The 26,545-nt window shown below is 34.1% G+C and overlaps 1 protein-coding gene across 7 annotated transcripts in view; it reads right to left on the minus strand.

The window, feature by feature from the left end:
* LOC134529773 (rho GTPase-activating protein 190) overlaps positions 1-26,545 on the minus strand; it is a 179,273-nt gene that overhangs the window by 127,794 nt on the left and 24,934 nt on the right. For all 7 annotated transcript variants that reach the window (XM_063364201.1, XM_063364197.1, XM_063364199.1 and 4 more), the window contains exons 6-7: positions 24,561-25,233; positions 19,779-19,988 (exon numbers count right to left, since the gene is read on the minus strand). In XM_063364201.1, the coding sequence (XP_063220271.1) occupies positions 19,779-19,988; positions 24,561-25,233 (883 nt within the window). The remainder of the gene's footprint in view (positions 1-19,778; positions 19,989-24,560; positions 25,234-26,545) is intronic.

A 26,545-nucleotide genomic window follows, 5' to 3' on the forward strand; every position in this document is an offset into this window, starting at 1 on the left:
TATCATGTGTAAAAACACAAAATTTAGAAGCAAAATAGGTAATTAAGTACACTACCCCTTAATGTGTGTATATCTTACATTCAACTAGTACTTTACATATGACATGTAAACAACACAAAATAATAGGAATTAAAAAGGTACCACTTTGTGTATGTTCCCCTGTAAAAGTTATGATATGGTACTTAAAATATTTTGTTGTAGCAACATTTACTTCCTATGTTTTATAAATTTAACTATATTGATAGGTATCATAGGAGTCAAACTTCCAAAATTACTGAAGTTTAAGAAGCCGGAAATAATTAAATACACAATAATGCACATATGAAATTTTTAAGTTCAAATTGCTGGGAACCATTTTCCTTTAGTGGTACACCTTCCTGCTGCGAAATAGCAGTGTAGTGTTGTAGTGTGCTAGAAATCATGTTTTTAAATAAAACTATGGCAAGTATTTACAATCCATTTTCACACAAAAAAACTCTATTATAACAGATTTCTCCATATTATACAATGGTAACTGTTATTAACTGCAACTATTGTAATTTTTATAATTAATGTGTTATATTTTCTTAGTTTACTTTAATGTAAAAAAAGGGGGTTGTCTGTAAAGTTGGTTTACGGACGATAATTTTTCGTGATAACGTCATATCAAATTTTTTAAATTGCTGCTTTTAAAAAGCCCGCCTTAACCTGTTTAATATTATAGAAGATTTTCTCGCACGGTGGTTGGCCGATTCTTGCACGCTCAGCTCAGGCGGAACGTGACAAAGAGTCATGCTTTTTCGTGCGTGCAGCCGGCGTTCATCGATTTATAAGACGTTATCACATAAAAAATCTACAGACTACATGGAATGCCTGTTCAAACCATTTGGGGCTAGGCAATCATTAATTTGAAGACCTTCTAAATCTAAGTGAGCATTTTCACACTGTTGTATCTTAAACCTTTCAAATGAATATCCACAAAACCACTAAAGCCATGTGCATTTAACTTTTTCCAACACATTCTGAAGATAAAATTACAGGGTCACCATTTAGTCAAACAGGTGCACGCATCACTACAAAAAGACTGCATGCATAACTACAAAAAGACTGCACGCCCACTTGTGGCCTTGCAGGCAAAGGCAACTGGGCAAATGTACGTGCCAGTATCACCCATAATGCTTCTTGGTTTCTGTCCAAACCAAAATAATAAGTCCAGGTAGGTGGGCAACCTTAGATTTAAAAAAAGAACACAAACAATGCAATCTAACATATATAATGAATAAGCATATTTCTTCGACAAAATGACACTACTTAATTAATTAAATCCACTAGTTATCAAGCAAATACCAAAAAACCTTAAAAGACAATACACATATTTAAAATAATTAAATTTTAAATCAAACAAAAGAAAACAAACAAGCACACAAAATACAACAAGAACAATATGAAGAATATGTGCAATAAAATGTTAAACAGAGTGAAACCAATCTAAAGCCTGGGCTATTGATACTTACTAAAAAAAAAAAACTATTCCATTACAATTTTATTCTTTATTAAGTCAAAGGGCAAAGATAAAATTTGCATGTTGGTAGCTGATTTCATTCTTGGTTTTTGCTGTCCACATGATGAAAATGATAAACTTTAAAATCTATTTAAGACTGATTTTTTGAAAAAGTTTTCAAGTTGTGCAATTATAATTAAATGAAATTACTGGCCTTTGCATTTATGGACATATATTATTCTTAAAAATAATGTGTGTATACAAAATCATTCTAAAATGAATCAGTTTCCATGTTTCTTGTTATTTGATCTCATCACATTTTCTCATTTCTATATATACTTAAAAGATATTTCAGGAGCGGTACCATGATAATGGTAATGAATTCCTACAGAATCATCACACAACATGAAATGTTCCTTAGAAACTAAGCAGAAGTCGATTATTTCACATGCAGAACAAAATTCAGGCAGACTATATCGCGGCAGAAATTGATGTGCATTGGTTTCTGCGACTTAAAAGGGCATTCTAAAACTGTCAAAATTGCCGACTTTGCTAAGGGCATTCAAAAAAAGAAGCATGGGATACTCAGTGCAGGTGTTGTGTTGATTCACGATAATGTTTGCCCACATACATCTCATCGCAAAATACAAATTCTGGAGTTCTACTCGGAGGTGTTTGAACACCCTTTGGTCCCAGCAATTATGTTTTTTTGTTACATTACAAGGAATCCCTGTCCAGTGAGCAATTTTAAAGTGACAAAGAGGTGCAGACGGCTGTCACACACTGGTTCCAATCCCAGGAGGCAGACTTCTAAGAGACAGGAATACAAAAGCTGAGCCCAGGGTATGACGTGTCTCAATTTTGGTGGTGAATATGTTGAAAAGTAGCACAATGATTGCTGTATCTGTTCCAATGCAACTTTGCTTTATTTCTGTTGTGGCCCCAGGGAAACACTGTCCAGATACACCTTGCGTATGACCTTCGAAGGGCTTGATTAATGTCCAAACAAGCTAAATAGCAGTGTAAGTAACATGTTAAATAGTATGTTAAACTTAAAAAAGGATGCCATTCTGTTTGTGTTTGTCACAGAACTGTCAAACAAGCATCACATTGTAGATTTTGTAAGCAGAAAGTTTGCTAAATGAACAGATTCAATTTTTTACTTTTCAAATTTAATTATGTGAAGTAAAGTTTTCCTTGTCAGTTTCCAGGCAGCATGTTTTTCGCCTTAAACATTATGAAGCGTCATTGGTCATACCTTCATCTTAAGAAAAGTCCACGGCAACATTGTATCTCTAAATATATTAGCAGCAGTTAATTTAATAAATGCAAACTTTGGCAGCACCAGGGAGAATGGCCATGTGGCCATGTAGCCAGTACGCTTACCACCCCTCCCCTTACATCCTCTGGCAATGGGCTGTGAAATAGTACACCTGTCACTTCCTGTGATTGTGTTCTTTGGATCAGGTTGTCTCAAAAGTTGCTTGCTAAGCTACAGCTGTGGGAAAAGTGTGGTGTCAATGTTACAAGAACAAGACACTTTTACCTCATTGTAGAAAGTCGATAAAGTGACATGCTTATGTGAGCTGCTAAGTCAAAATGTATGGCACGTAACTAAACAATATGTAACATTTACTTCACACTTTTTCAGTGGGTTTTTTGGTGGAAATATCCCACAGATGTAAAATGGTCAGCACAAAACGAAGTGAACATATAATTCTGCAGTTTGATTACTGGCTAAGGCCTAACTATCTCTAGCAGAAAAAGGTTTTATGTTACGTTCAAAAAATTTGTTAAATGACTTTATAGATATTGTACTTTACATGTAGGCTAACCAAAAACGAAGTCTGACTGACTTCCTAAAAATTTAAACAGTAAATTATATTTTTAACCAAAAATTTTTCATACATTGTTAAAAAAAACTTCTATGGAAAGGAATGTAAATGTACAAAAAAAAATTGACCAATTGAGCACCATTAATTTTGCAATATTGTTTCAAGTGAACTTTGTAATTTAAGCCGCTAAAAGCCTTCGGTTAGCTTGTATCAGAGTCTTAGGCAAGCCACAAACATGGGTGCCTTTTTAAAATAAATTTTAGTTAGTTTTTTTTATTTTTTTTTGTTTATCAAATATTGCGTATTAACTTCCGGAAGTAAGCAGGACTGTTAAAATGCAATTGTAAAATATATTTAAGATTAATTATTGATAAACATAAGCTGAATCAATTCAACTATATAGGTGTAACATATAATATAATTCTAATATTGAGTTTGAGGGTAAAAGTCGAACTTAAGCCATTGGATTTCTAGCATTAATTGGTTTATAAGCTGTACTGCAACAAGTCTTCCAGCATGAGGTGAAAACATTAATACATTTTAAATTAACATGAAAGGAATAGTATAAGAAATATTATAAACATTGTCAATGATGAAATTTATGAATAAGCAATTTTCAATGTTTTATAATTTACCTTTCTTTGTAAAATATTAATTAGGTTTTATTCCTTTGAAAATGTCTACTTTTCCAATGTTATTGACATGTTAATACATTATTTTTAATAGCAGAATGTTATTTATTACTACACTCTTTTAAAAATAAGAGTTTGAGTTTGCTCAACCTGGAGTTTGCTCAACCCAGCACAGAAAAATTCCTATTTTTACTTATATCAGTCTTTCCATATGCAGAGTACAAATAAAATTTTAAAATATGAGAATTTTCAATGGCCCCTTTAATAAAACTGTATAAAATCAAACACGTCTTTATTAATTGCCTACATACAAAACACTCATTTTTACCTCATTTATGTATGATAAATAAACTATATTGACTTTTGAGGTTGATTATTTTACTACCCTGAACATGCCTAATTAATTGCAGAGTAAAACATCAGTAGAATCAACAACTTTGGCTTTCAAGGTTTAAAAAATGCATCAAAGTAGCCTAGTAGTTTAGACAATGCAACAAAAGCCTGCAATCTACATTATTTATAATTATTTTTTCTGTTCAAATGAGGGGGTGCAAAGTAACTAGAGGGTCTACGTATAAAACAAAACTAAATTTTGTCTAAGTCACTGCCAAACCAATGATTCAATAATGAGTTTACCCCACTTACAAAGCTGGAATAAAGAATAAACATTTGGTTGAAGTAGCATGAGATTGTTTATAATAGCTGCTAAATAATTAGATATGACCAATCTTCCAAAATGATTACCTACTCACTATAAATGAGTTACAGAATCAAAAATAATTAGTAACAACTTTTTTTTACCTTATTATGTATTAATATGTAAAGTAAATTCCAAACTTCTATATGACATGCAAGAAGAGACAAATTATTTAACTTTTTCAAAGCAAGTAGATAGCTTAGAACCGTTTCACCATTTGTTTCAGACAGTTGGATAAGCTGAGAAATGTTGTTTAATGACTTTGCAGTGTAAGATCGAAACAATTACGTGTCACGTTTATAAAAAAAGAAAAAATAAAGAACAAATATTAGTGAATTATTTCACTGCTCATGATTCCAAAAGATTTTGAAGTTATTTGTATTATCTGTAGCATCAGTCCCCTCATTTTACATGGATAATGAGAGTAAACGGCAGTGTTGTCTCCAAGACATTTTGCGGGCTGCACTGTCCACCTGGTTTACTTTTCAGTCTGGCTGAAAAATTCAACTGATCTCTGCTCAAAACAACAACAGCATTGTCAGACTTTCAGGCTAACACTTTTAGCATGAAGAGACAGGTAGTATCACATTTTTGACACAAACATTTACATCATAGAAGCAGCCATGGTTGATGCAAAGCTACAAACAGCTTGTGTGCTAATTCTGACATAGTTACATCATCTTTTTCTGTTTAGAACCCATTGGCAGTTGCTGCAAAACTTAATTTAATATTTAAGAAATTTATTTTGTATTACTTTTCTAACAAATTTCTAGACAGAATTTGGTTTGTTTTGTAAAATCATTTAACAAACATTATTTATCAGTATTTTTAAACAAAATTATAATATTATTGTAGCATACATTGCACAAAATATGTAATGGCTACCATCATTTTCAAAATACTAAACCACTTACTTATAAACCTGTTGGGCTAGACTACAATATGATTGTTTCTATAGTTGTTCATCAAGTTCAAGGATAATATTATACACATATCAGGCCTTAACTAACCTAATAATTACTGACAAATTGATTTTACTTTGTACAATATGGTTAGCAAGTTTGGTTATCCTGATGTTTATTTATATTTGCATGTAAATACTATAGAGTCATTATGTTAAGTTCTAAAAAGTATTTTTGGAAATGAGTAAAAACTCTGACATGATACAACAGAAAACCTGTTGAATTTTTTTTTCTTAAAGTATGCTATATTTTTTAATGGAGTGCCAGAAAGGAATACTAAAACTCTTATTTCTTAGTTAATGCTGTATAGTGTGAACATTAGTACTAGTGGACGTTGTGTGAGTAAATGATCAAACGTATTGCTACCGGAATAAAAACAAGTCCTCTAGACAATGATTCAACTTGGTATCAATATTTTAAGTGTATAGTTGGTAAGTGAAACCAAAATTTTTTGTACAGCATGAATACAATTTTGCTTCAAAGCTAATTACAAAAATATTGTTGGTGTATGAAGCGTCTGCATGCAGTTTCACAGTAACAGTTTAACGGATCATGAGAATTGTTTGCAGCGTAATGTATTTTTATCAGCTGGCAAGTTACTTCAAAAATGAACCAAATACAAAAAGTTATTTCACTTTGAAATAGTTTGCAAAATATGATTTTTGGGAGTATTAATGTTTATGTATTGAATTGAAAAAAAAAAAAATTACCTCACACAATATGTAGAACTATTGAAAATTTATTAAGTGATTGGCTGTAAGATACTTATCTCAAACACTTAATTTTCAGCAAAAGTTCTCATTTTAAATAAAATGAATTTATGTACACATATATCAAAATTAGGTAAGTGACTGTCACCATAAGGATTAAGGTGTCGCAAACATCTGCAACTGTGGACAAATAATTATTTAATCAAATTTAAAGAATGGTGGTAGCCAGCTGCTCTCAGGATCCACCTGGCTGGTAAGGAGCACCCAACATAACATGAATAGTGCCTAGTGCATATTGTAAGAACCAGTCAATTGTTACTTTTGTTACTTTGTAAGACATTGAGTAAGATAAACAAACTTATTATGTCTTCATCTAAAACTGCACCACTTTCATTTTTCAAAAACTCAATGTAGATCAATTCCATTCTTTTCTCTCTCCCCCCACTATCAAACATGTCAGTGTTACTAAGATAAAAGCTACATAATTGAACAGCACAACTACTCTCAGCAGATATAATTTATATTTAAATACACCCGCCCCTTGAAATAACCCTGTTCAATCTGGGTTGTTTTGAAGTAACGACATCAAAAAATTAACGGCATGATTTGAAGTAGTGCGGTCATAGATTCTAGAAGTGCTTTTTTCACTTACGAAATTTTTATTTCTATGCGCACACAATGGCAACAGCACTTGTGCAGCATTAAATACAATGTAACTATTTAATAATGTGACGAATCAACAAACAATATTTTGCTCTTTCCTTAGTAGTTATTTGTTTCCTTCATTGTGTATTTATTTCTGATGACAGCCCTAGTGTTCAGCCAACGTTTATATCACGCCATCCTGTGTGTCAGAGCAGCTGGAGAGAACAGCCAGAAGCTTTCCGGGCTAATTTACCTCGTGCCCACTAGGATGTGCTAGTGGCAAATCATTGCAGACACACATTTAGTAAACAGTGAAGTTAGGAATTACGTTAACAGATTAAATAATACTTATAATAATATAAAATGTTAAGTCTATGCATTTTGATTCAAATTAGAACTGAAATGTCTCTCATATATTAATATTATTATTAGAAATGTACTCAGAAATGTTAGCGCTTCTTAGGAATGTTGTGCCCAAGCCCTATTATGTAAACAATGCAGTCCATGAATTTGTTGAATTTAATTTTAGGTTGTTTAATCTCAAAATATTACTTAACATTCAATTAAATATACTTCAAATGTATTTAAACATATATTAGTACTGCAAATGGATTTTAGCAAAAAAAAAGTGTCTTCATTACAATGTTTTATCAGCAAGCACACTTACCTCATTGGAAAACCAATTATTAACATACACTTTTATGGAAAAAAAAATCTTTTTTGGTTAGTGTTGTTTTGATTATCGCTCTGTTTTCCTGGACCAAAATGGGGCATTACTTCGAGGGGCAGGTATATTGTGCTCTGTGGTGTTAATATTCTGTAGATGCTTAAGGTAAGCTGCTTTTTCAAAAGGTGACAAAACCGACAATTTTTTTTTAGGGCATATATAATTACATAATGTTTATCAGCAGGGCATTGTGATATTACAAGCAGTTTTTAACTGTAAAGATTTAATTTTTCACTGTATTATTTAATTTTTTTGTATCATTTCCACCATATTGAAGTCTGTACATGACAGTGAAGCTTAATATTCACATAATCTGTGAACATTCCAGACTAATTTCTGAAAGTACATTGTGTGATAAGAGATATTTTAGTACTTACTTACAATGAAGCTTCTCAATAATGGAAACCCTTGGTGAATAAAAATGGTCAACACTAATTTTTTTTAACTTTAACCATTTTAATTTAATTATAAAATCTCATGTCATGTTGCTGTGCCATGCTACTCTCAGCCCTCTATGTTTATGTATTAATGTGGTCTAAGCTCTGGAAACAGCTTAGTTGGAAAACTACCTGTTCTGCATCCAAAGTGCATCACTAATGCCACTTTCAACTTCTGCGGTTTACCTCATCACGGGATTCGACAAACGGGAAAGTTGACAACAGCCTGGAATGCCAACACTTTTCTTCCACACTGTGAAGGTTGTGAACATGTTAGCCCGGTGATCTCGTCAAGAGTAAGGGTGAGAGAAAGAAAAACACGAGTTAGGCCCATTCACACACTTCAGTGAGTTGACAGTGTCGTGACAGTAAGGGCCAGGCCGTAACTTCACCGACCGTAATCTGGCAACTACACTCAAAAATATCCACCAGCTACAAGTCCGTGGAACTATAAAATACTGTCCACAACTATCTGACAGCCAAGGTACAGTGATGGCGACAGCACTGTCTGCATCGGCACGGCCACGTGCTGGCTGGGGAAGCCTTCTTTTCACAGACCAGAGAGCCAAACGCCCGATCGTTCATCTTCAGGGTTTTTTTTTGTTCATTGTAAAAGGTTAGGTTAGCTACATTATAAATACTTCAAAACATTGTGGACGGTTGATTTGGTTAGGATAGCTACATTAAAGATACTGTGAAATCATGTAAACGGTTTCCTAGCCCTGGATAGCTACATATTAAAAAGTTATTTGCTAAGCAACCATAAAATGATTTTACAGTATTTTTAATGTAGCTATACTTACCTAATATAACCAACCATCCACAATGTTTTAAAGTACGTATTTATAATGTAGCTAACCTATCCTAATTGACCGCAAAATTTAATGCCACATCGGTTTATACAATGTGAGAGAACGGAAAAAAAAAAGTGAGCATGAACTTCGGGTGTGGCTCTCTCATCTGTGAAATGAAGGCTTCCCTGCTGGGTGAGTGTTAACAGAACCTTCAAAGTCCTAAAAGAATATTTTTAACCTCGTCAGTGATTCACGAGCCAGCCACAGGACTGTCACAACACTGGTGTGTGTAAATCAGCCTAAAGTGAGACAGTGCGCACAAGTGGCTGTTTTCCCTCTCATGCCTTTAATGGGTTGTGGGGGGGGGGGGGGGGGGAAGGGGGCACAGTTAGACAATGAAGGGAGAGGGAGAACTCGCAGCAAAACTTTCTTCTTACCGTAATTAGAGGTTAATTTATTTATTAGGTTTATTGTTTTCATCCTAAGGGCTATGTAGAATTAAACACAAAATATTTCGCTAACACAATGACCTATCAATACTTAATCTGTATTTATTTTGGGTAAACACACTGCAAATATACAGTGGCTCTACAACGAAGAGGACTAATGGCTAGCTACGGCTAGCTCGTGTACGGCACCATACAGAAATTTGGTGAATGACCTGCACAGATTCCCTAGTCATAATGGGACGCACGAGCCAGTGGAAGGGGTGAGTTAGCTGTCATTTTCTTTGCCACACGCAATGTAAATATAAGCACGTCTTACCCTCCTTTTTTTTACAGGCCTGGGAGAAAAGATAACACACACTCTTTTAAAACAGTTGTCTCATTCTTAGATAATTATGCATGCATGCAATAATTATTCAGTGTGTAAGCAATGCAGTGCTTGGATACAAGTGTATATACAGGCTATTCAAGTAGCACCAACCCCGCCTGTGAAATGATGTCCATTAACAAAAGTAAAGGCAAAAAAATATAGTGTCAGTTACAACAAACGCTCATGTTCATTAAAAGAGTGTACATTGATTGAGGTCTTACTGCATTGACCATGTGAATTTGTGTGATACTGCACCATTATTTTACTTCTCAAATTTAATAGTGTATCAAATATTTTTTTCAACAAGCATTAATGCATACATGAGTCATGCCGAGGATTCATATTGACCCTAAAACACATGATTTTTGTTAAGTTTCGTGTAATTTACATGTTATTTTACACAGCATAGGTTGTGTGATTTTTCTGGAAAGACTATGTTTTCTGGCAAGGCTAGATTTTTATACAGTTTAAGTAATCATAACTTAAATGAAAAATTCAGTTAGGTCAAGCCAGCTACATTTAAAAAATGAAAAATATCACTGCCTGGCAACCGCACGCCGCCTGACCCAGTTACAACTGTGTGTTCCGCTGAAAGGCATGACCTTGCACAACTCTCATCTTGTCGACAGCGAAGGATTCACCGTAATGCAACGTGGACATAAGTCTAGTACCAACGGGAATGCAGATACCAAACGTGATCTGAACCAATAGAAAACACCATTGAAAGTCGGTATTAAATATACTTCTACATTAAAAACTACCTCCAAACCAATCTACAAAAAGGAAAAAAGCCCTCCCTGTTACCAGGTTCGACTCTACGGTTAATGAGAATGAAATCACAGACTACATTTCCAATGAACCTAACTTGTCTCAAGTGAAAGTTACAAAACTTTGAACAAAACATGACTCATACACCTCGTTCCATGTCTCTGTACTAGACGAAGATTTTGAAAGAATCAACAATATTGATGTAACAAAACCTAACCTTCAAAAATTCTATTAGATCTAATGTATTGTGACCAATGCTGAAGATGTTCTTATCAAAGAAGATGTATATCATCCACCGTTAAAAGTTGTCTTATCATTATCAATTGACATTAAAAGTAATCCCAAAATATTTTGGTACTACGTAAAATTAATGAAGGATGGTTATTATGATCAATACTCTTTAAAAATCAATTATGTTATGTGTAGTGATCCTTCTGTGTTGTCTAATGTTTTTGCTAAATATGTTTCTAGTGTCTTATGTGTATTCCATTTGCAACTCTCCAATTCCTAATACTGATATGGGCCTCGATCCTATACCTGTACCAACCATTTCTGAAAGTCATGTCCTTTGGGGAATTAAGGTCCTGAAAACATCAAGATCAACAGGACCCCATGGCATTCCAAACTTCATTTTGAAAGGTTTCTCCCATTTGTTAGCACCATTACTACAACATATCTTTAATACAAGTTTAAAATCAAAAGTGTTTCCTAATAAATGAAAAATAGCCAAAATAACACCTATCCATAAAAACTGTTCAAAATATGTTTCCAATTATCATCAAATATCTCTACTTAATGGTTATTCCTAAATTTTTGAAAAAATTATGTCCAAATTTCTAAATTTTCATCTCAGTAATAGATTATCTAGTAGTAAACACAGCTTCAGAAGAGGAACGTCTACAGCTACTAACTTAATTACATAATAACTGCCAGAGTCATGTAATTGTAATTGTTGTGTAATTTTTGTTTAGATTTGTAGTAATTGTTAATGTACTAAGATTTTTTCATCCAAGCCAGTTTTTTCGAATACTTGTGACCAGCATTGTCCGCTAGCACTGACACGCCAAAGCGATGCCTCAGCACATTTATCTCTTCTAGTCTTAGGAGAGGCAACATGTATATGTGCACTCCGGAGACTTCAAATTCTTCGTCTGTAAATGTTTATGTAAACTAGTTTGCTGATCCCAGGGGTATACCTCCAGGCTTGCCGCTGTAACAAGCTAATTTAATCATTTGTGTGTGCCACTTGATCAACTCAGAGCAAACTATTTCTTTGCACAGCCAACACGAGTGGTCCAGGCCTTTCCTCGGACAGCTTTCTTCACAGCTTCCATTTAGTAAAATGTGTGAGAGAAAATGTGGTTGGTTGATTCTCATGATCTAACAATGCATACAAGAAACATACGCGTGTGAAGGCCTATAGGAATCCTAGAAAAATGACAACTACATGCAGCATGTTACTTTCTTGTGTTTGCATTCTCCATTAAAATAAATCAGGATTTTTTTTAGCTAAATATTACTGAAGGTAAATGGTCTATCAGCCACATGTGTGATATCAAGCCCAGAGAGACAATTTCCCAGTATCTTTACACTCATTTACTATGTTAAGAGGTGGCCACATAAGAAAACATTTAGTATATCCAGTTTGAATTACCCTCTTTTATCGCATAATCGTTGCACGCGCATAATCGTAGAACCTATATTTTAGGGCTTCAAAATTTGGATTAAAAAAAACCTCTAGCTTAAACGTCACATGATGTTTTTGGTCCCACTGTTAGATTCAGAGCACTTTGTGTAGGTATCTTTTCCGTATCAAACTATGTATTCTAAAGTATAAATCTAATATTTATTCGGAAATTACCTCTTACTTTATAACCTTTATCTGTTCGTCTGCATCGCCGCGGTGTACCGCTTATAAAAATGTAGCCAGCGCTAGTTGGCATCATTCACGTTTGGCTATGTTGCTTCCCGTAGAGAGCGTAAACACGTAGTCAAATATCGATATCTTGCCGACTGCATGCAACGCGCGCTATCTGTTGAGAGCTGAGTTTACTACATTTGATGGCCTGCACTCTTTGGTGGTAAGTGTGTACTACAATGATAGTTATGCGTTAGTTCACATTCGCATTCACATTTTGTTTTTCTATTTAAGTTGAAGAAAGGTTTTTGTTGCACGAGTTATTAATTTAAATTGTTCGGTGTGCTCTTGTATACGCCACTTTTAAATAAACGTACTTTCCGTGAATGGGTCATGTTTTTATAAATAACTTTAACATAACAAAACAAAATTTTTCGCATAAACGTTGCACCCCTACTTTTTGAACTTGATTTTAGCACAAAATGTGCGACGATTATGCGATAAAACATGGTAGCTGTCATCACATGCCATGCTTCCAAACAGCCTAGGTGTTGGCATGGTCAGAGGAAGAAAGGGTGGCTGGAATGCTGACCAAAGATGGCATATGCAGCCAAGGCAAACAAGGAGACACTGCTAAAAGTTGCTGACAGCTAAAACTGAAGTGTTCCTTAGGATTTAATATGAAAAATCATGTTAATGCATTTTGAAACTCTGGAGGACAAATTTAACACTTTTTTTTTTCTTCCAAAGATGAGTGTTGACAAAGTTTGTGTCCAAATCTCAATTAGATTTAATTTACAGGAAACTCTTTGAAGAATGTGAAGAAAAAAAACATGCATTGATGTGTTTCTGCACACCTACCTGAAAAACAAGCCTGATTTACATATTTTCCAAATGATGCAACTGCCTACTTGGTTCAAATATTTTAAATTTCTAACACTAGGCATAAACCACTACTTACTTAGTAGTAAGAATGTCATAACTGTTTGTAATAAAATTAACAAATTATGGCTGGTTACAGATGAGAATTTCATAATTGCCCAAGTATCGAAGCACTTTTACAGAAATAAATGCAATCAACAAATATTGTCTATTTCCATACAAAAACCAGTGTTAGTATGCCCTAACTCTAATTTCTAAGCTTAAAAGAAAGATTAGTGTTGACTGCATCTCTATAGTAAGCTATGAATTACATTATGTACAATGTATTTACTTACATTGTCACTTTTCCATGATAAAGCATACCAATGATTTTCTATTGTGTACCATGGAGCAAAGGAGATAAAGAGGGAATAGAGACTAGAACTTGTCAATATAATGTACTAAGAAAGAACCACTTACCAGATGGTTTCCAAGAACACAAAACTCATTATGATTTAGTGGCAATACAACATTTTCTAGTTTAACTTTTAGCCAATAACTATATGCTATGTCTTTTCATTTTTCAAGCAGTACGTAGCTTATAAATGCATCAGAAATAAAACATGCATGCAACATGTATGACACATGCAAGAAAAAGAAGATAACATGCAAAGAAAAGAACATGAAGATAACATACTTAAACATATCTAGTCACTTCCTAAGTATGCATATATTACATTACTAAAGCTCTCACTGCAAATAAATTTTGCAATAAAGAATCCTACAAATATTTTTATATTTTTTCAAATATTATTTGCAACAGTCATATAAATTCCATTTTAAAGAATTTACCTGCCATCTGTCAGCAGTTCAGTAGCAACCAACAATACAGCCTCGATGCAATAAACCAATCCAGCAGTGAATATGTATGCATTAACATAGTTTAATAAACTGTAAAACTTGTATTGCAGTTACTCTTGTGTTCAACACAACAAATATAAAATTGGCTACAGCACGTTTGTATGGCCCAATGTTTCTAAAATATCTAGGAACCCCACCAGTGTGGCATACTCCCCCAACCTTAAAACAGATTAACCAGTACCTCATTAAATCTGTACATAGTACACATGAACATTGTAACACAAATAATTCTCTCTGGTGAGAGATTCCTTTTAATCCAACAAAAAAAGTCAATATCTCCTTGGTGAATCATTATCAGCAGTGTATATACGATTGTCTACGCAACTGGGAAAGTGACGATGCTCTAATTTTGATCTTTTGGTTGACACACTCAGATATTCCCTGACATTGCATTTATTATTTTCTGCTAAATTCTTGAACATTTGGTTTGAGATAACAGTTTTTCCTTGGCATTATGGCCAGCTATTATAATTTTAAGTACAATGACCACTTTGTAACATTTCTATTTTAAGTTTTCTGTAATTTACAGATTATGTTAAGGAGAAATCACCATTTATTTCAACAAATATGCCATTTTTCAATATTGATGTCTCACCAAGCATTAGCACCTATTCACACAAGAAATGGGAAAGAAGCATTTGGTACGTACCAGCTCCACTCACATTGATTCTAGAAAGCAGTGTAAGTGCACAGATTTGTGAATCTGTACAACCAACCTTTTTATTTTGTTTTAGTATGTTATAATACAATTACATTACATAACTAACATCACCATGTATTGCCCATAAACCATTATTATAGGTGGCAACAAAACCAAATTTTAGTCAATGCTGCTATATTTTCTGATCAAAGTTTAACCTACTCATTCCCTTTCATTATGATTCAACATAATAATTGTTATTCTAACTAGAAACTATTAATTCTTAAGTTTAATCTCAAAAGTGCAAAAATTTTTTATTATTTATGATTTATAAAGATAAATCTCCGAGATGCTAGAAAAATTATATCCAAAAATTACAATGCTAACAATATAGAGATAGATATTGATCATGAAAACTTAATAATTACTACTTTTGTCATGCTACATGTATTATAAAAATAAGCATAAATGCAACAGTAACAAAACAATTAGCATTATTTAAAAAAAAAAATTTAAAATAGATAGGTCAATACAAGTTACAGGATCATGCACACACATACCTACCTTTTTGGAAGCCTGCAGCAAAACAGAAAAGAATATGTGATTCAAGTTAAGAGAAATATTATCGATAAAAATAAAAAGTAATGTTTCTTTTAAAAGAGCATGTAACAAAATAACTATATTTGGCATTTTTTTTATTCAAAACACACTCTTACAAGAAATATAACAAACTCTTCATCATTTAGTTAAAACGTATTATTAAAACATTTCACCTAAAATTCTTAACACCTGGATATCTCATTAAAAAATGAATTAGTTTAATACCAAGTATGGAATTTCATTAAAATTTTGCTTAGATTCTAAATTCAAAACTGATTAATACCACATGGTTGAAGGAATTATTTTATGGTGACTTACACTAAGTCATTAATAAAATTGTTTAGAATGGAAAATATAATGTTTAAAAAAGTTTTATTTACACTATATTTAGGATAAGGTGAACTTTATCATTATAAATATGCTATAGTGCCTCTGCACTATATATCATACAATGCGTAAGCCCAGCAATATATTTAAATGCCATCATTCTGTAGTAGGTTTTGATTGTTTATTTAATTCCTACTAAAAGGGTTAAGTTGAGAAAAGAGTGATCAAACAAACATATACCTTGTTTTATTTTAAGGAAAAGAATAAGACTATTTTTTGGCTAAAAATTACAAAATATCTTCTCTCAAGAATAGCCAAGCAAGATGCTATAACATCAAAATATCTATAAAAAGAGACCTAACTGTTAAAAAGAGCCTACTATAAAGTCAAGGAATATGAAAAGAATATACTTCCTCCTACTCTACACAAGTTTATTAGTAACACAAAGTATTTTATTTTACATTGTTAAAAACAAAGATTTTTCCCTAATTTTTTTTTGTCACAAGATATATCACTTTTCACAAATAATTATTGAATACCTGCACATCAACAAAAATATAAAAAATTGAAAATATACCAGATTGTCAGATAATTTATTAAATTATTATCACAAATTATCACTAACTACTAGGCTAACCATTTGATGGTAGTAATGGTTACTAAATAAAAACAATTTAGATATTATTTAATTTTTTTGCATATGATGAACTAGAATATCAAAATATTTTTTTCCAACATACAATTTGGTGTATTTTACAAAATTTTCCATATATACTCAAAATTTTCGTAATCACCAAATTTTCCGGTCTTTATTTACAGTCTCATCGCCTCAGCAATCTTCATGTATACCACCCAACATGCGAGACGTGTGTGCCTTCCCCCTCCACTCACTATCTCTCCCCCTGTCTACAAGTGTACCCGGTGAGGGCTGGAGACAGTGCCTCTGCTTGCTTGCTGCAGCCTGGCATTGGCTGGTTAGCAGGTCTAGCAGGTATAGCAGGTCGCTGTGGAGGACAGCCAGAAACAAGTTGATGGCTGCCAGCTAAAGTATCGCGATGCAAGCAAAGTAAAATTTTGCGTACCTTTTCCCTTGCACCCTTACTCGCTTGCCGCAGAATGTCTTTTGGTTGGGCTGTCATTTCCTTAAATTCCTATCACGCATGTCCTTCCTAAAGTATGTCTGGATGTGTAAGGTTTGATTTTCCTTTGCTGTGTAATGTGGTAGAGTTGTGCGATTGCCACTTATGGAATTGCATCTTGAGGCTGTAGTTTTCTTGACTTTAATTTAGTATTTGCTTTCACAATTGCCCTTACTTTTGAACTTGTGTTTTTTATAAGCAATCTTACCCAGTGTCGTGGCTTTGAAGCCCACTATTTTATAGAATTTTCACTGTCCACATTTTGATGAAAGTTGTTGTCCCACTTAACTTTGCAAGTTGTTTATGGTACAACAATTTATGCTTAGTACGAGGGTTATTTTTTTTCAACCTCCGATCGGCTGTAATAAAAAAACGGGAATGAATTGGGAAATTATTTTAATGTCAAAAGAAACGTACATCTTTACTCTATTTTTCCACATAATCACCGTGCAGATTGAGGCATTTGTCGTACCGATGCACCAGCTTTCCAATACCCTCTGCATAAAATGATGCCTCCTGCCTATTCAGCCACGTTTTAACAGTGCCCTGCAGTGTGATTACAGTTTCATTTCTCCATGGCATGCCCATTAATCGATACCCTAATCACTCGTACACGAATCGACACGTCTCGTAGTGTATACCCCCTTCCACCAACCATGTTAAGCGGCCAACTCACACCTCAGTTGAAGCTTGGTTATGAGAATGTCAACATGGCTGCAACGATAAACTGTACGGCGAAATGCGAGCTGCGTGGAGTCATCTGTTTCTTACAGGCAGAAGGGCACACTGCAGCAGAAATCCATCGCCGAATGAGTGTTGTGTACGGTGAAAACTTTATGAGCGATGGCGTTGTGCGAGAGTGGTGTCGGAAATTCCGCGAAGGCCGTATTGATGTTCATGATGAAGGTGGCCAAGGAAGGAAGTCGGTAGCAACAGATGAAACAGTTCAGAGAGTTGATGCAGTTGTTCGTGAGAGACGTCAATTCACGATTTCAGAACTGTCTGAACAATTTCCGCTCATTTCAAGGTCAGCCCTATACGCCATTGTTACAGACAATCTCGGATACAGGAAAATCTGTGCCCGATGGATACCCAAGATGTTGACTGACATCAACAAGGAGCGGCGAATGGCATCAGCCTTGTCGTTTTTGCTGCGTTACGCAGACGATGGTGAACACTTTTTGACGCAAATTGTGACAGGTGATGAAACATGGATTCATTTTGATAATGAAGAAACAAAACTTCAATCACAACAGTGGATGCACACCTATTCTCCAAACAAGCCGAAAAAGTTCAAACGGACATTCAGCACCAAGAAACAGATGGCTACAGTGTTCTGGGATCACCAACTGTGCTACTGGTTGATTTCATGGAGCCAGGGACAACAATCAATGCTGATGCATACTGCGCGACACTACGACGGCTAAGACAGTCGATACGCAACACGCGGAGAGGAATGCTGACATCTGGTGTTGTCTTGCTTCATGACAACGCCCGACCGCATAGTGCCGCCGTAACACAACAACTCCTTGCAAGATTTTGATGGGAAGTGTTTGATCACCCTCCTTACAGTCCGGATTTGGCACCGAGTGACTATCACCTTTTCCCCACGTTGAAAAAGTGGCTTGGAGGACGACGCTTCAAAACCAATGATAAACTGCAGAGCACTGTTAAAACGTGGCTGAATAGGCAGGAGGCATCATTTTATGCAGAGGGTATTGGAAAGCTGGTGCATCAGTACGACAAATGCCTCAATCTGCACGGTGATTATGTGGAAAAATAGAGTAAAGATGTACGTTTCTTTTGACATTTAAATAATTTCCCAATTCATTCCCGAATTTTTATTACAGCCGATCGGAGGTTGAAAAAAAAATAACCCTTGTATCTACTAACTGGGACTTTTTTACACGTGTATTAAATTGGACTATAATTATTATCTAGCAAATCTCATTTTAAAGGCCATCATGTTGGAGTATGTTTCACTCTCCCCATTTGGACGAGTCTGGCCGACTCAGATCACTTCGTCAATTATTTAAGGCTTTGTGTGCACATAGGTTAATGTATTCAACTGTTTGTATAAATGCATTTAATTGCATGATTACTACATACATAAGACAGGCCACATTATGAAGGCTGCAAATGTCATTCCCAGTATTTATGAAAATATTATTCAGGCGTTATGTCCCTCTCCTATTTTGAATAGTAATTGTATCTATCTCGGTATTGTGCCTAAAATAAATATTGAACATGACAGGGAACTTAAACTTTCTTTTCGAATAGCATAGTTTTGTGCTATGCCTCCAGGGTGTCTAGGATGTCTGGGTGTTGAGAGCAGATTGTGGTACAAGAGAATAAAACATATAATCAAATTTAAAGTAATATTTACCACTGAACTCTCTGAAAGTATTCTGAGTGTCTTCAAACAATAACTACATATTACAACAGACTATTTGTATATACACTCGATTATTTAAATAAAGTTCCAGAACTGAATAATTTGAAATTCTACAAAATATATGCAGATATTTGGATGAAGATTGTTTTTTTTAGAAAACTAACAATTCACTTGTAGAGCATAATGCCATTTTAAATCCTAGTAGCTTACTGTAACAACACAAATTGAAGTTAGATTTACTAAGTTTTTAACTTCAAAATTTTCAAACGTAAGAGGAAAAGGCCACTTGATTAAAATTACTTAAAAAGATTTTATTTTGCAAAAAAGTATTATTAGTTAAATAGTAATGGTTTTTAATAGTTAATTGCAGTCACAGTAATGATTAAGAACCATTCTTGGTTTAACCAAAAAATGTATTAAAGATATAATTCCAGAGCCTGCTTTTAAGTAGAATTGCAAAGATAATAGGTTTAGTTCTAAACTAACACTTTATTACAACAGTATATTATACAAAAAAATTAAAGTAAAACATACTCTAGTCTTTTCTCTTCTTGTTGCAGAGCATTCAAATGATTTTTGAAAACTGTTTCCGCTTCACTAGTATCCAGTACCGTAAATGGTATACGTGTTCCATTTCCATCACTTATATCCTGTTCCATCCAAGCAATATCATCTGGACATTCATAGAAGTACTGGCTGAACTCTGGATGTTCCTTGATAAATGCCTGGACTGATGGCCAATCACTGAAACAAAATGTCTCAAATCTGACCAAACTTCACATGACATAAAAACTGCCAAGTAACAAAAAAACTAAAATAAGCATTTCCATACAACATAGTGCATGTATAATTTAACATATTTTATTTGAGAGGGAAAAAAAACACAGGTGAGCAATAATGTGCTTCAATTTAAGAATACTAAATATTTTCAAAATACTGATAGATGACAAGAAACAAGCATGTTTTGGGTATTAAAATCTACAAATGAAATCCAAAACAAAAATTAAAACACATTAAGTGAATTGACACTGCTGTACACACTCACTTAAGAAGCTGCCTGTCTTGGCACACGAGGCTTGCACATCTTACACCTCTATGCCTCTAGGTACGAGACATCAAATTGACATGCAGACTTTAAGTAATGCCTTATGGTTGAATATGAAAGACAAAGTCTCCTTGCACATATACCTATCCTTCTTACAACAAAGTGCACCCGATTAGGTATTTTTCTTAATGTACCCACATATCTCATTATTCTTTACTAAATTTTTGGCTAAGCTTTTTCAAGAGTGTTGTGACAAGGTAAAACTGTAAAATAACAACTGCTGGCATAAAAATATAGGATTTACACCTATGGAGATAATGCAACCAAATCCACAAACTACTAAGTTGCAAAATTTTGTTGATTTTTCAGATGGTGCTGCTGTGGAGTTTAAAAAAAAAGTTGGAAAAGGCAGGGCAAAGGTTTATTGCACAAGCTAATCTAAAGAAAAGTAGTTTTGATGAGAGCATCAAACCAATAAGTTTCAAGGAAGGTGATGAAGTGTTAATTGCATCACACAAACTATCATCTCTTGTGGATAAAAAAAAATACATCAATTTATTTTTTAATAGTATGACGGACCATTTGCAGTATAATCCGTATCGGGTCATAATGTGTATAGGGTAAATGGTGCAAATTTGCATGTTTCTTTATTGAAACCATGGAAAATATTATAAATTAATATTTAAAGGGCAAACTGTAAGTTCATGAAAAGAGAGCTCAAGTAAGTTTTACAGATGGGAGTTGGTATAATTTTATAATGAGTGCGTGCTGGATGGCCGTCGACATCAAAAACCAGCGACAACATCGAACATGTGTGTAAAGTGCTGAATAAGACCATCATTTAAGTGTGCGCATGGTCGCAGATGAAATTGATGAGATGACAGTGCAAACCATTACAGCTGAAAATTTGGCGTTGCAAAAGACTTGACGGACAACCAAAAGCATAGGCAAGTGACTGCTTGCGAAGACCTTCTGCAACTCGTTGAAAATGACCCCGGCTTTTTGGACAACCCCCTTACAGTCCCAACTTGGCACCAGCATACTATTTCCTATTCCCAAACATGAAATCCTCCCTCAAAGGACACCATCATGAGACCCTAAGTGCTGTCAAATATAGTTTGGTGATAGTTTCTGATATTTAATTATTTTTATTCAGAAAAGCCATTCAAATATGTTTTTACTGGTTTTCACATTGCTTGCTAGGTATTATTTGTTTAAGTGTATTTTATTAAGTATTTTATTTACTACCAATTTTGTTTTTATGCTTATACAGTATACTCCCGATTATCCGGGTGTGGGTTATCTGGTTTGCGGGTTAACCATGCCACATTTCACTTCCATTAACACAAAAATAAATTTTGACTATTTCTTTATCTCTTTTTTTTGTGATCTATTGATAAGACAGAGCATTTTATGCTGTCATTCAAGATGAAAAATAATGCCAAATACAGTGCAAACATAGCTGGTGTGAGTATAAAACTGCTAGAGCAAATTATAAACGCACCCCTGTAAGCCATGCGCGCTTGTGTTCCACTGCCCTTGTGAACCACGCTCAGTTGGTGCTGGCACAGAATGGCTATTCCACGACTCACACGAGCGATAACTGGCCTGCGTAGTTTCAAGGCAGCAGTCGCAACGCAGCAGTATTTTTTTTAGTCGTAATCTTTAGAGAGTAATGTCTAATAATAAATGCAAACAAGTGGTACATGACATTCAACCGAAAATAAAAATCATGGACCAGCTAAACTTAAAATAGAGCAACATAAAATAGGGTGACGTAAAATACAGCAAAGTTATAGTGCAACTTTCTCCGTAAATTACATCTAACACTTTAGTACCTATTAAAAACATACTTATACAGTGTTTGAATAATCAGGATAAAAATTGTTTAACTAAATAGTTTTTTCTTTCGATATTACTTTAACTGTGTTTTCGGTTATATGGAGACTCAGTGCCACTCATTACCCCAGATAATCGGGAAACTACTGTATTTTATGTTTGGGTTCATTTGGAAGCTTTCATTATATTTCTGGAACACTGAGTATAGTTTTCGCAAAAGGAAGGATGAGAAACAGGTGTACGACATGGCGGTGCCACTGTTTCAGACACTGTTCTGGTGCGTTCTGTATGTATTCTTATGATGGGAAAATCGGCAGGTGTTCACTCCCTCGGGAGACAGTAAAATTATCTGGGTTTCATGGCAGCCAATCAGAGAAGACTTTGTATTCGGTATGTTTTGTTTTCTGCAGAAACGCCTTGATGCAAGGGTTACGTATTTTATACGTTGTTGTGTCCTTGAATGTAAGAGGTGTGAAATAATTGGTCATTGAGGTCACATGACTGTTTCTTCCTTGTGGGGTTGCACGCAGTTGCGTAGCCTCATCAGCCGTTGTTCGAGTTCTATGCTGAGAGGTCGCGCCATTCGGCGACTCATAAAAAACATTTCATGAATGCATAGAGAAAGATAATTTCATGTCTCTGTGCCAGGGCCATGCCGCATTAGCTTTAACCTTTGTTTTTTGTCAGAAGTTTAAATTATAAATTAGCCCCAGACATGCGGTGCCAGCCAAAGTGGTCCGTTGGTCCACCGAGATGTAGTTCCCATGTATTCAGTACCTAGCAGATGATGACGTCACTGAGGGTATTTGTTTCCTAAAGGCACAGGACTGAGAAGTGATCGGCAAAAGTGAGTGTTTTTCTTCTGGACAAATCATGTGATGGACATGTATTTTTTGCTAGGAAAAGAATAAACTTCAAAATTCATTTCAACTCTTTTATTTAAATTGAACCAGTAACCGTTTTGAATTAATAATCATTAACAGAACTGTACACCCAGCTACCTGCAATTTCAGATGGAACATTCTTTAAGTGTTTTCTGTACGTGATAGGAACAAACGTAGCATTAAAAATATTTTGAAATTGAATGAACAGATGGTTAGGTTTTGTTAGCTGCATTAAAAATAATATTAAGTAGTACATAAGGTTAGTTACAAAGTTAGCTACATTTTAACCTCCTAACCAACTAACATCCTCACCAATTGTTAAATTATGTTTGCTTTATTTTTTAATACAAACCATATTATTAAAAAATATTTTTTTTTTAAGTTGCTAAACTAATGCAAACAAACAATTCTCACAATTTTATCCTTTTTATTAATGTACCTAACCTAACTACTCATTTAAATGGCAAACTACTGGTAAGCTTACAGAACTACGAATTTGTTCTGCATTAAGCTGAGTATGTATAAAAAATACTTTGTTCCTGAACAATCACTAGCCAACATGTTAATTCATCAACTTCATGTTCAAAATATAACTACCCACTTATCATTCATCCTACCCCAAAAAAGGCTACACAAGCTCTATTGCACCACAAATCATTTTATTCTAAACAATAACACTTACATAGGGGCAATTGAACGCATGTATCCCAAATGCCTCCAACCACAGCAGATGGGATTCGCTCGGAGACAACAAGAGTACTTCGCAATGCCAAGCCTCCCATACAAAACATCAGCAGGGAAGAAATACTTACCCCAAAGCCACCTTAGTATCACAGTTTTCAACAAGGCATGTTGTAAGCAAGCTAAATGATAGGCCATTATGAAACACTTTTATAGGGAACAGTAGAAAGTATGGCAAGAACAACAAAGGCTTCAAAGGCTAGTTTCAAATCAAACAGCAGGACTGCTTGGATTTATTTTCATTGTGCAACACATATCCATACCTCTCTCTGAGTAAATTAATATCACTCTCTGATGTGACTGGCCTGTGTGGTCTAAAGGTCAGCACACCTGACTTATGACCCTGGGTTCTGGGTATAGGCCTCGCCTTGGACATGCAAGTTTTTTTTTTAAATAGTTTGCAAGTCATTCCCCACTTAGTCTCCCTCCTGATGAAAGCAAGGGCATTAACATACCCTAAAATAAAGTAAAACTTTATCAAAAATTGTCTTAATTGACTGAGGCACAATAGTGGCAAGAATTCTTGACCAAATGCAGTTGAAAAAACTCTGATAGAAAGTAAAGTGTGTGTCAACTTGGAAGAAAATGTAAATAAATTAATAGGTAGATAATACATTTCTGATTAGATGACGTTGATGAAGTTAACAGTATAATTAACCAAAATAGAATTAGAATAACATAGATTTCAAAAAACTCAAATTTAACTATATGATAATATTATCTGTATAAAAAGTAAGTTATGTAACTAAATAATTAAAATATTGTTTAAGTTATGAAAATTTTATTTAAGTAATGCTAATTACTCACCGATCTCTTAATGCTGACAGGTCAGGAACCATTTCTTGTAAAACTTCAGGCAGTACAGCCATGAAACACTGAATCCTCTTAGCTAAATGTTCGTCTTTCAACTTTTTGACATGTCTTTTAAAAAGTCGTTGACAACTGTCCATGCCAAATAACTCAATGTACCGCACAAACTCTTCATGTTGAGCTAACTTTTTTGAACTATAACTCCACACAGCACAATGGTCTGTCACCTGTGAGCGAATTAACCTATGGAATGCTTCAGTTGATGATTCTAGTAACTCTTTTCTAGCCTTGGCAGCTTCAATATATGGCACAATTTTACATCGACCTTTAGTTCTATCAATTAACTGTGCAAGGGTCACAAAAGCTAAGTCCACATTTATATTTTCATGAGCAGAAGTTTCTACAACTGGAATTACTCCTTTAAACTCCTTTCTGGATGCTATTTTTTCAGCTTCCTTAACATACGATTCATTTGCATCATCATTTTTTGTAGTAACCAGAACCACAGGCTTCTTTGTTTTCATCAGATTGTTTAAAATAGTAGTAACAACTTCAACCTGCTTTTCAATTGATCGTCCTGGGACCACACTAACATCAAAAACACACAAAAAACCATCTATATTCATTTTACCATCTGGAATTACTTTCTGTTCATATTCCTTTTCAATACCTGCAACAGAATAACATACCTTTTACTGTGAACATTGTGTAAATGAAAACAACTACAGAATAAAGATCTTATCGTACTAAGTATCAAATATTAAATGCTGAGTACCTAATATTTCATTGTGAGAGAAACATTTGTGGTAAGCAATACTGTAAACTTCAACACCATAGCAATATTACAAAATCTGAAAAGTAGCAGCAGCAGCAGTTAAATGGCAATAATTCAAAACCACCAGTGCTAGTTATCATTCTTAAGCTCAATGTAATTGTAAAAAAAAAAAATACAGCTGCAATTGAATAATCACAAAAATATACAAGTCTCAAGGTGATTTCACTATCAATATTTAAGCATTATTTTATGAAAACATTGTTTTTTATTATCATTTTTCCCCTCAAAGTGAGAGAATGGGACCCTAGATTACGTTTCCTTATAAATAAGATTTTAATTTCCTTTTCTTTTAATATAATGAGTTTCAAATTACAACATTTGTTACCTGAAATAATATAATTTTGCACTAGTTTATAATCAAAATAATTTGGTTAGAAAACATTTTTATATAGTTTTTCGTTTCATAGTCCATAGACACCAAAACCATAGTCAACTCAAAAGTTTACATACATCACATTTTTATGGACACAATAACTGCCGTAATTTTTCACAATTACAATGGAATGTACTCGAAATACCAATTAATTATTTTTACAAAGACGTGATATAAAATTACAAAATAAATTTTTAATTAACATACAGCAGAGGACTTAGACTCTATGTAAATTTACAGGTATGATCCAGTATATTATGAATTATGTAGGATAAACACTCCTAAAATAGCTTTGTAAACACATGAACCAATTTTGTCAAATGAATTAAGTTTTTATGATCAATGCAGCAAAGAAATAACTCTGTGTGTGTGTGTGTGTGTGTGTGGTGTGTGTGTGTGTGTATGTGTGTGTGTATGTGTGGTGTGTATGTGGTGTGTGTGTGTGTGTGTGTGTGTGTGTGTGTGTGTGTGTGTGTGTGTGTGTGTGTGTCCAACCTATTAAATGAAAGAAAAAATTTCTTAGTGAGAATTTTTTAATAAACAGTGTAATTTTATTTTAATTATTCATAATAAGTTATTTTTGTACAAACAGAGATATTTTAAATCATGGAGGGAAAAAAATTCAAATGTATAAGTCCCTCAACTGTGACTAGCAGTTAAAATTTTAAGGGCAAAGTGTTTTCTGATTCTATTCATGCCAATGAAATATTGACCACATTTAGAACTTACTACTAATAGCTTACATCTTAACTTAACCATGCATAATAATTATGA

The sequence above is a fragment of the Bacillus rossius genome, chromosome 2 (assembly GCF_032445375.1).
Source record: "Bacillus rossius redtenbacheri isolate Brsri chromosome 2, Brsri_v3, whole genome shotgun sequence".
In the NCBI taxonomy this organism is placed as follows: Eukaryota; Metazoa; Arthropoda; class Insecta; order Phasmatodea; family Bacillidae; genus Bacillus; species Bacillus rossius.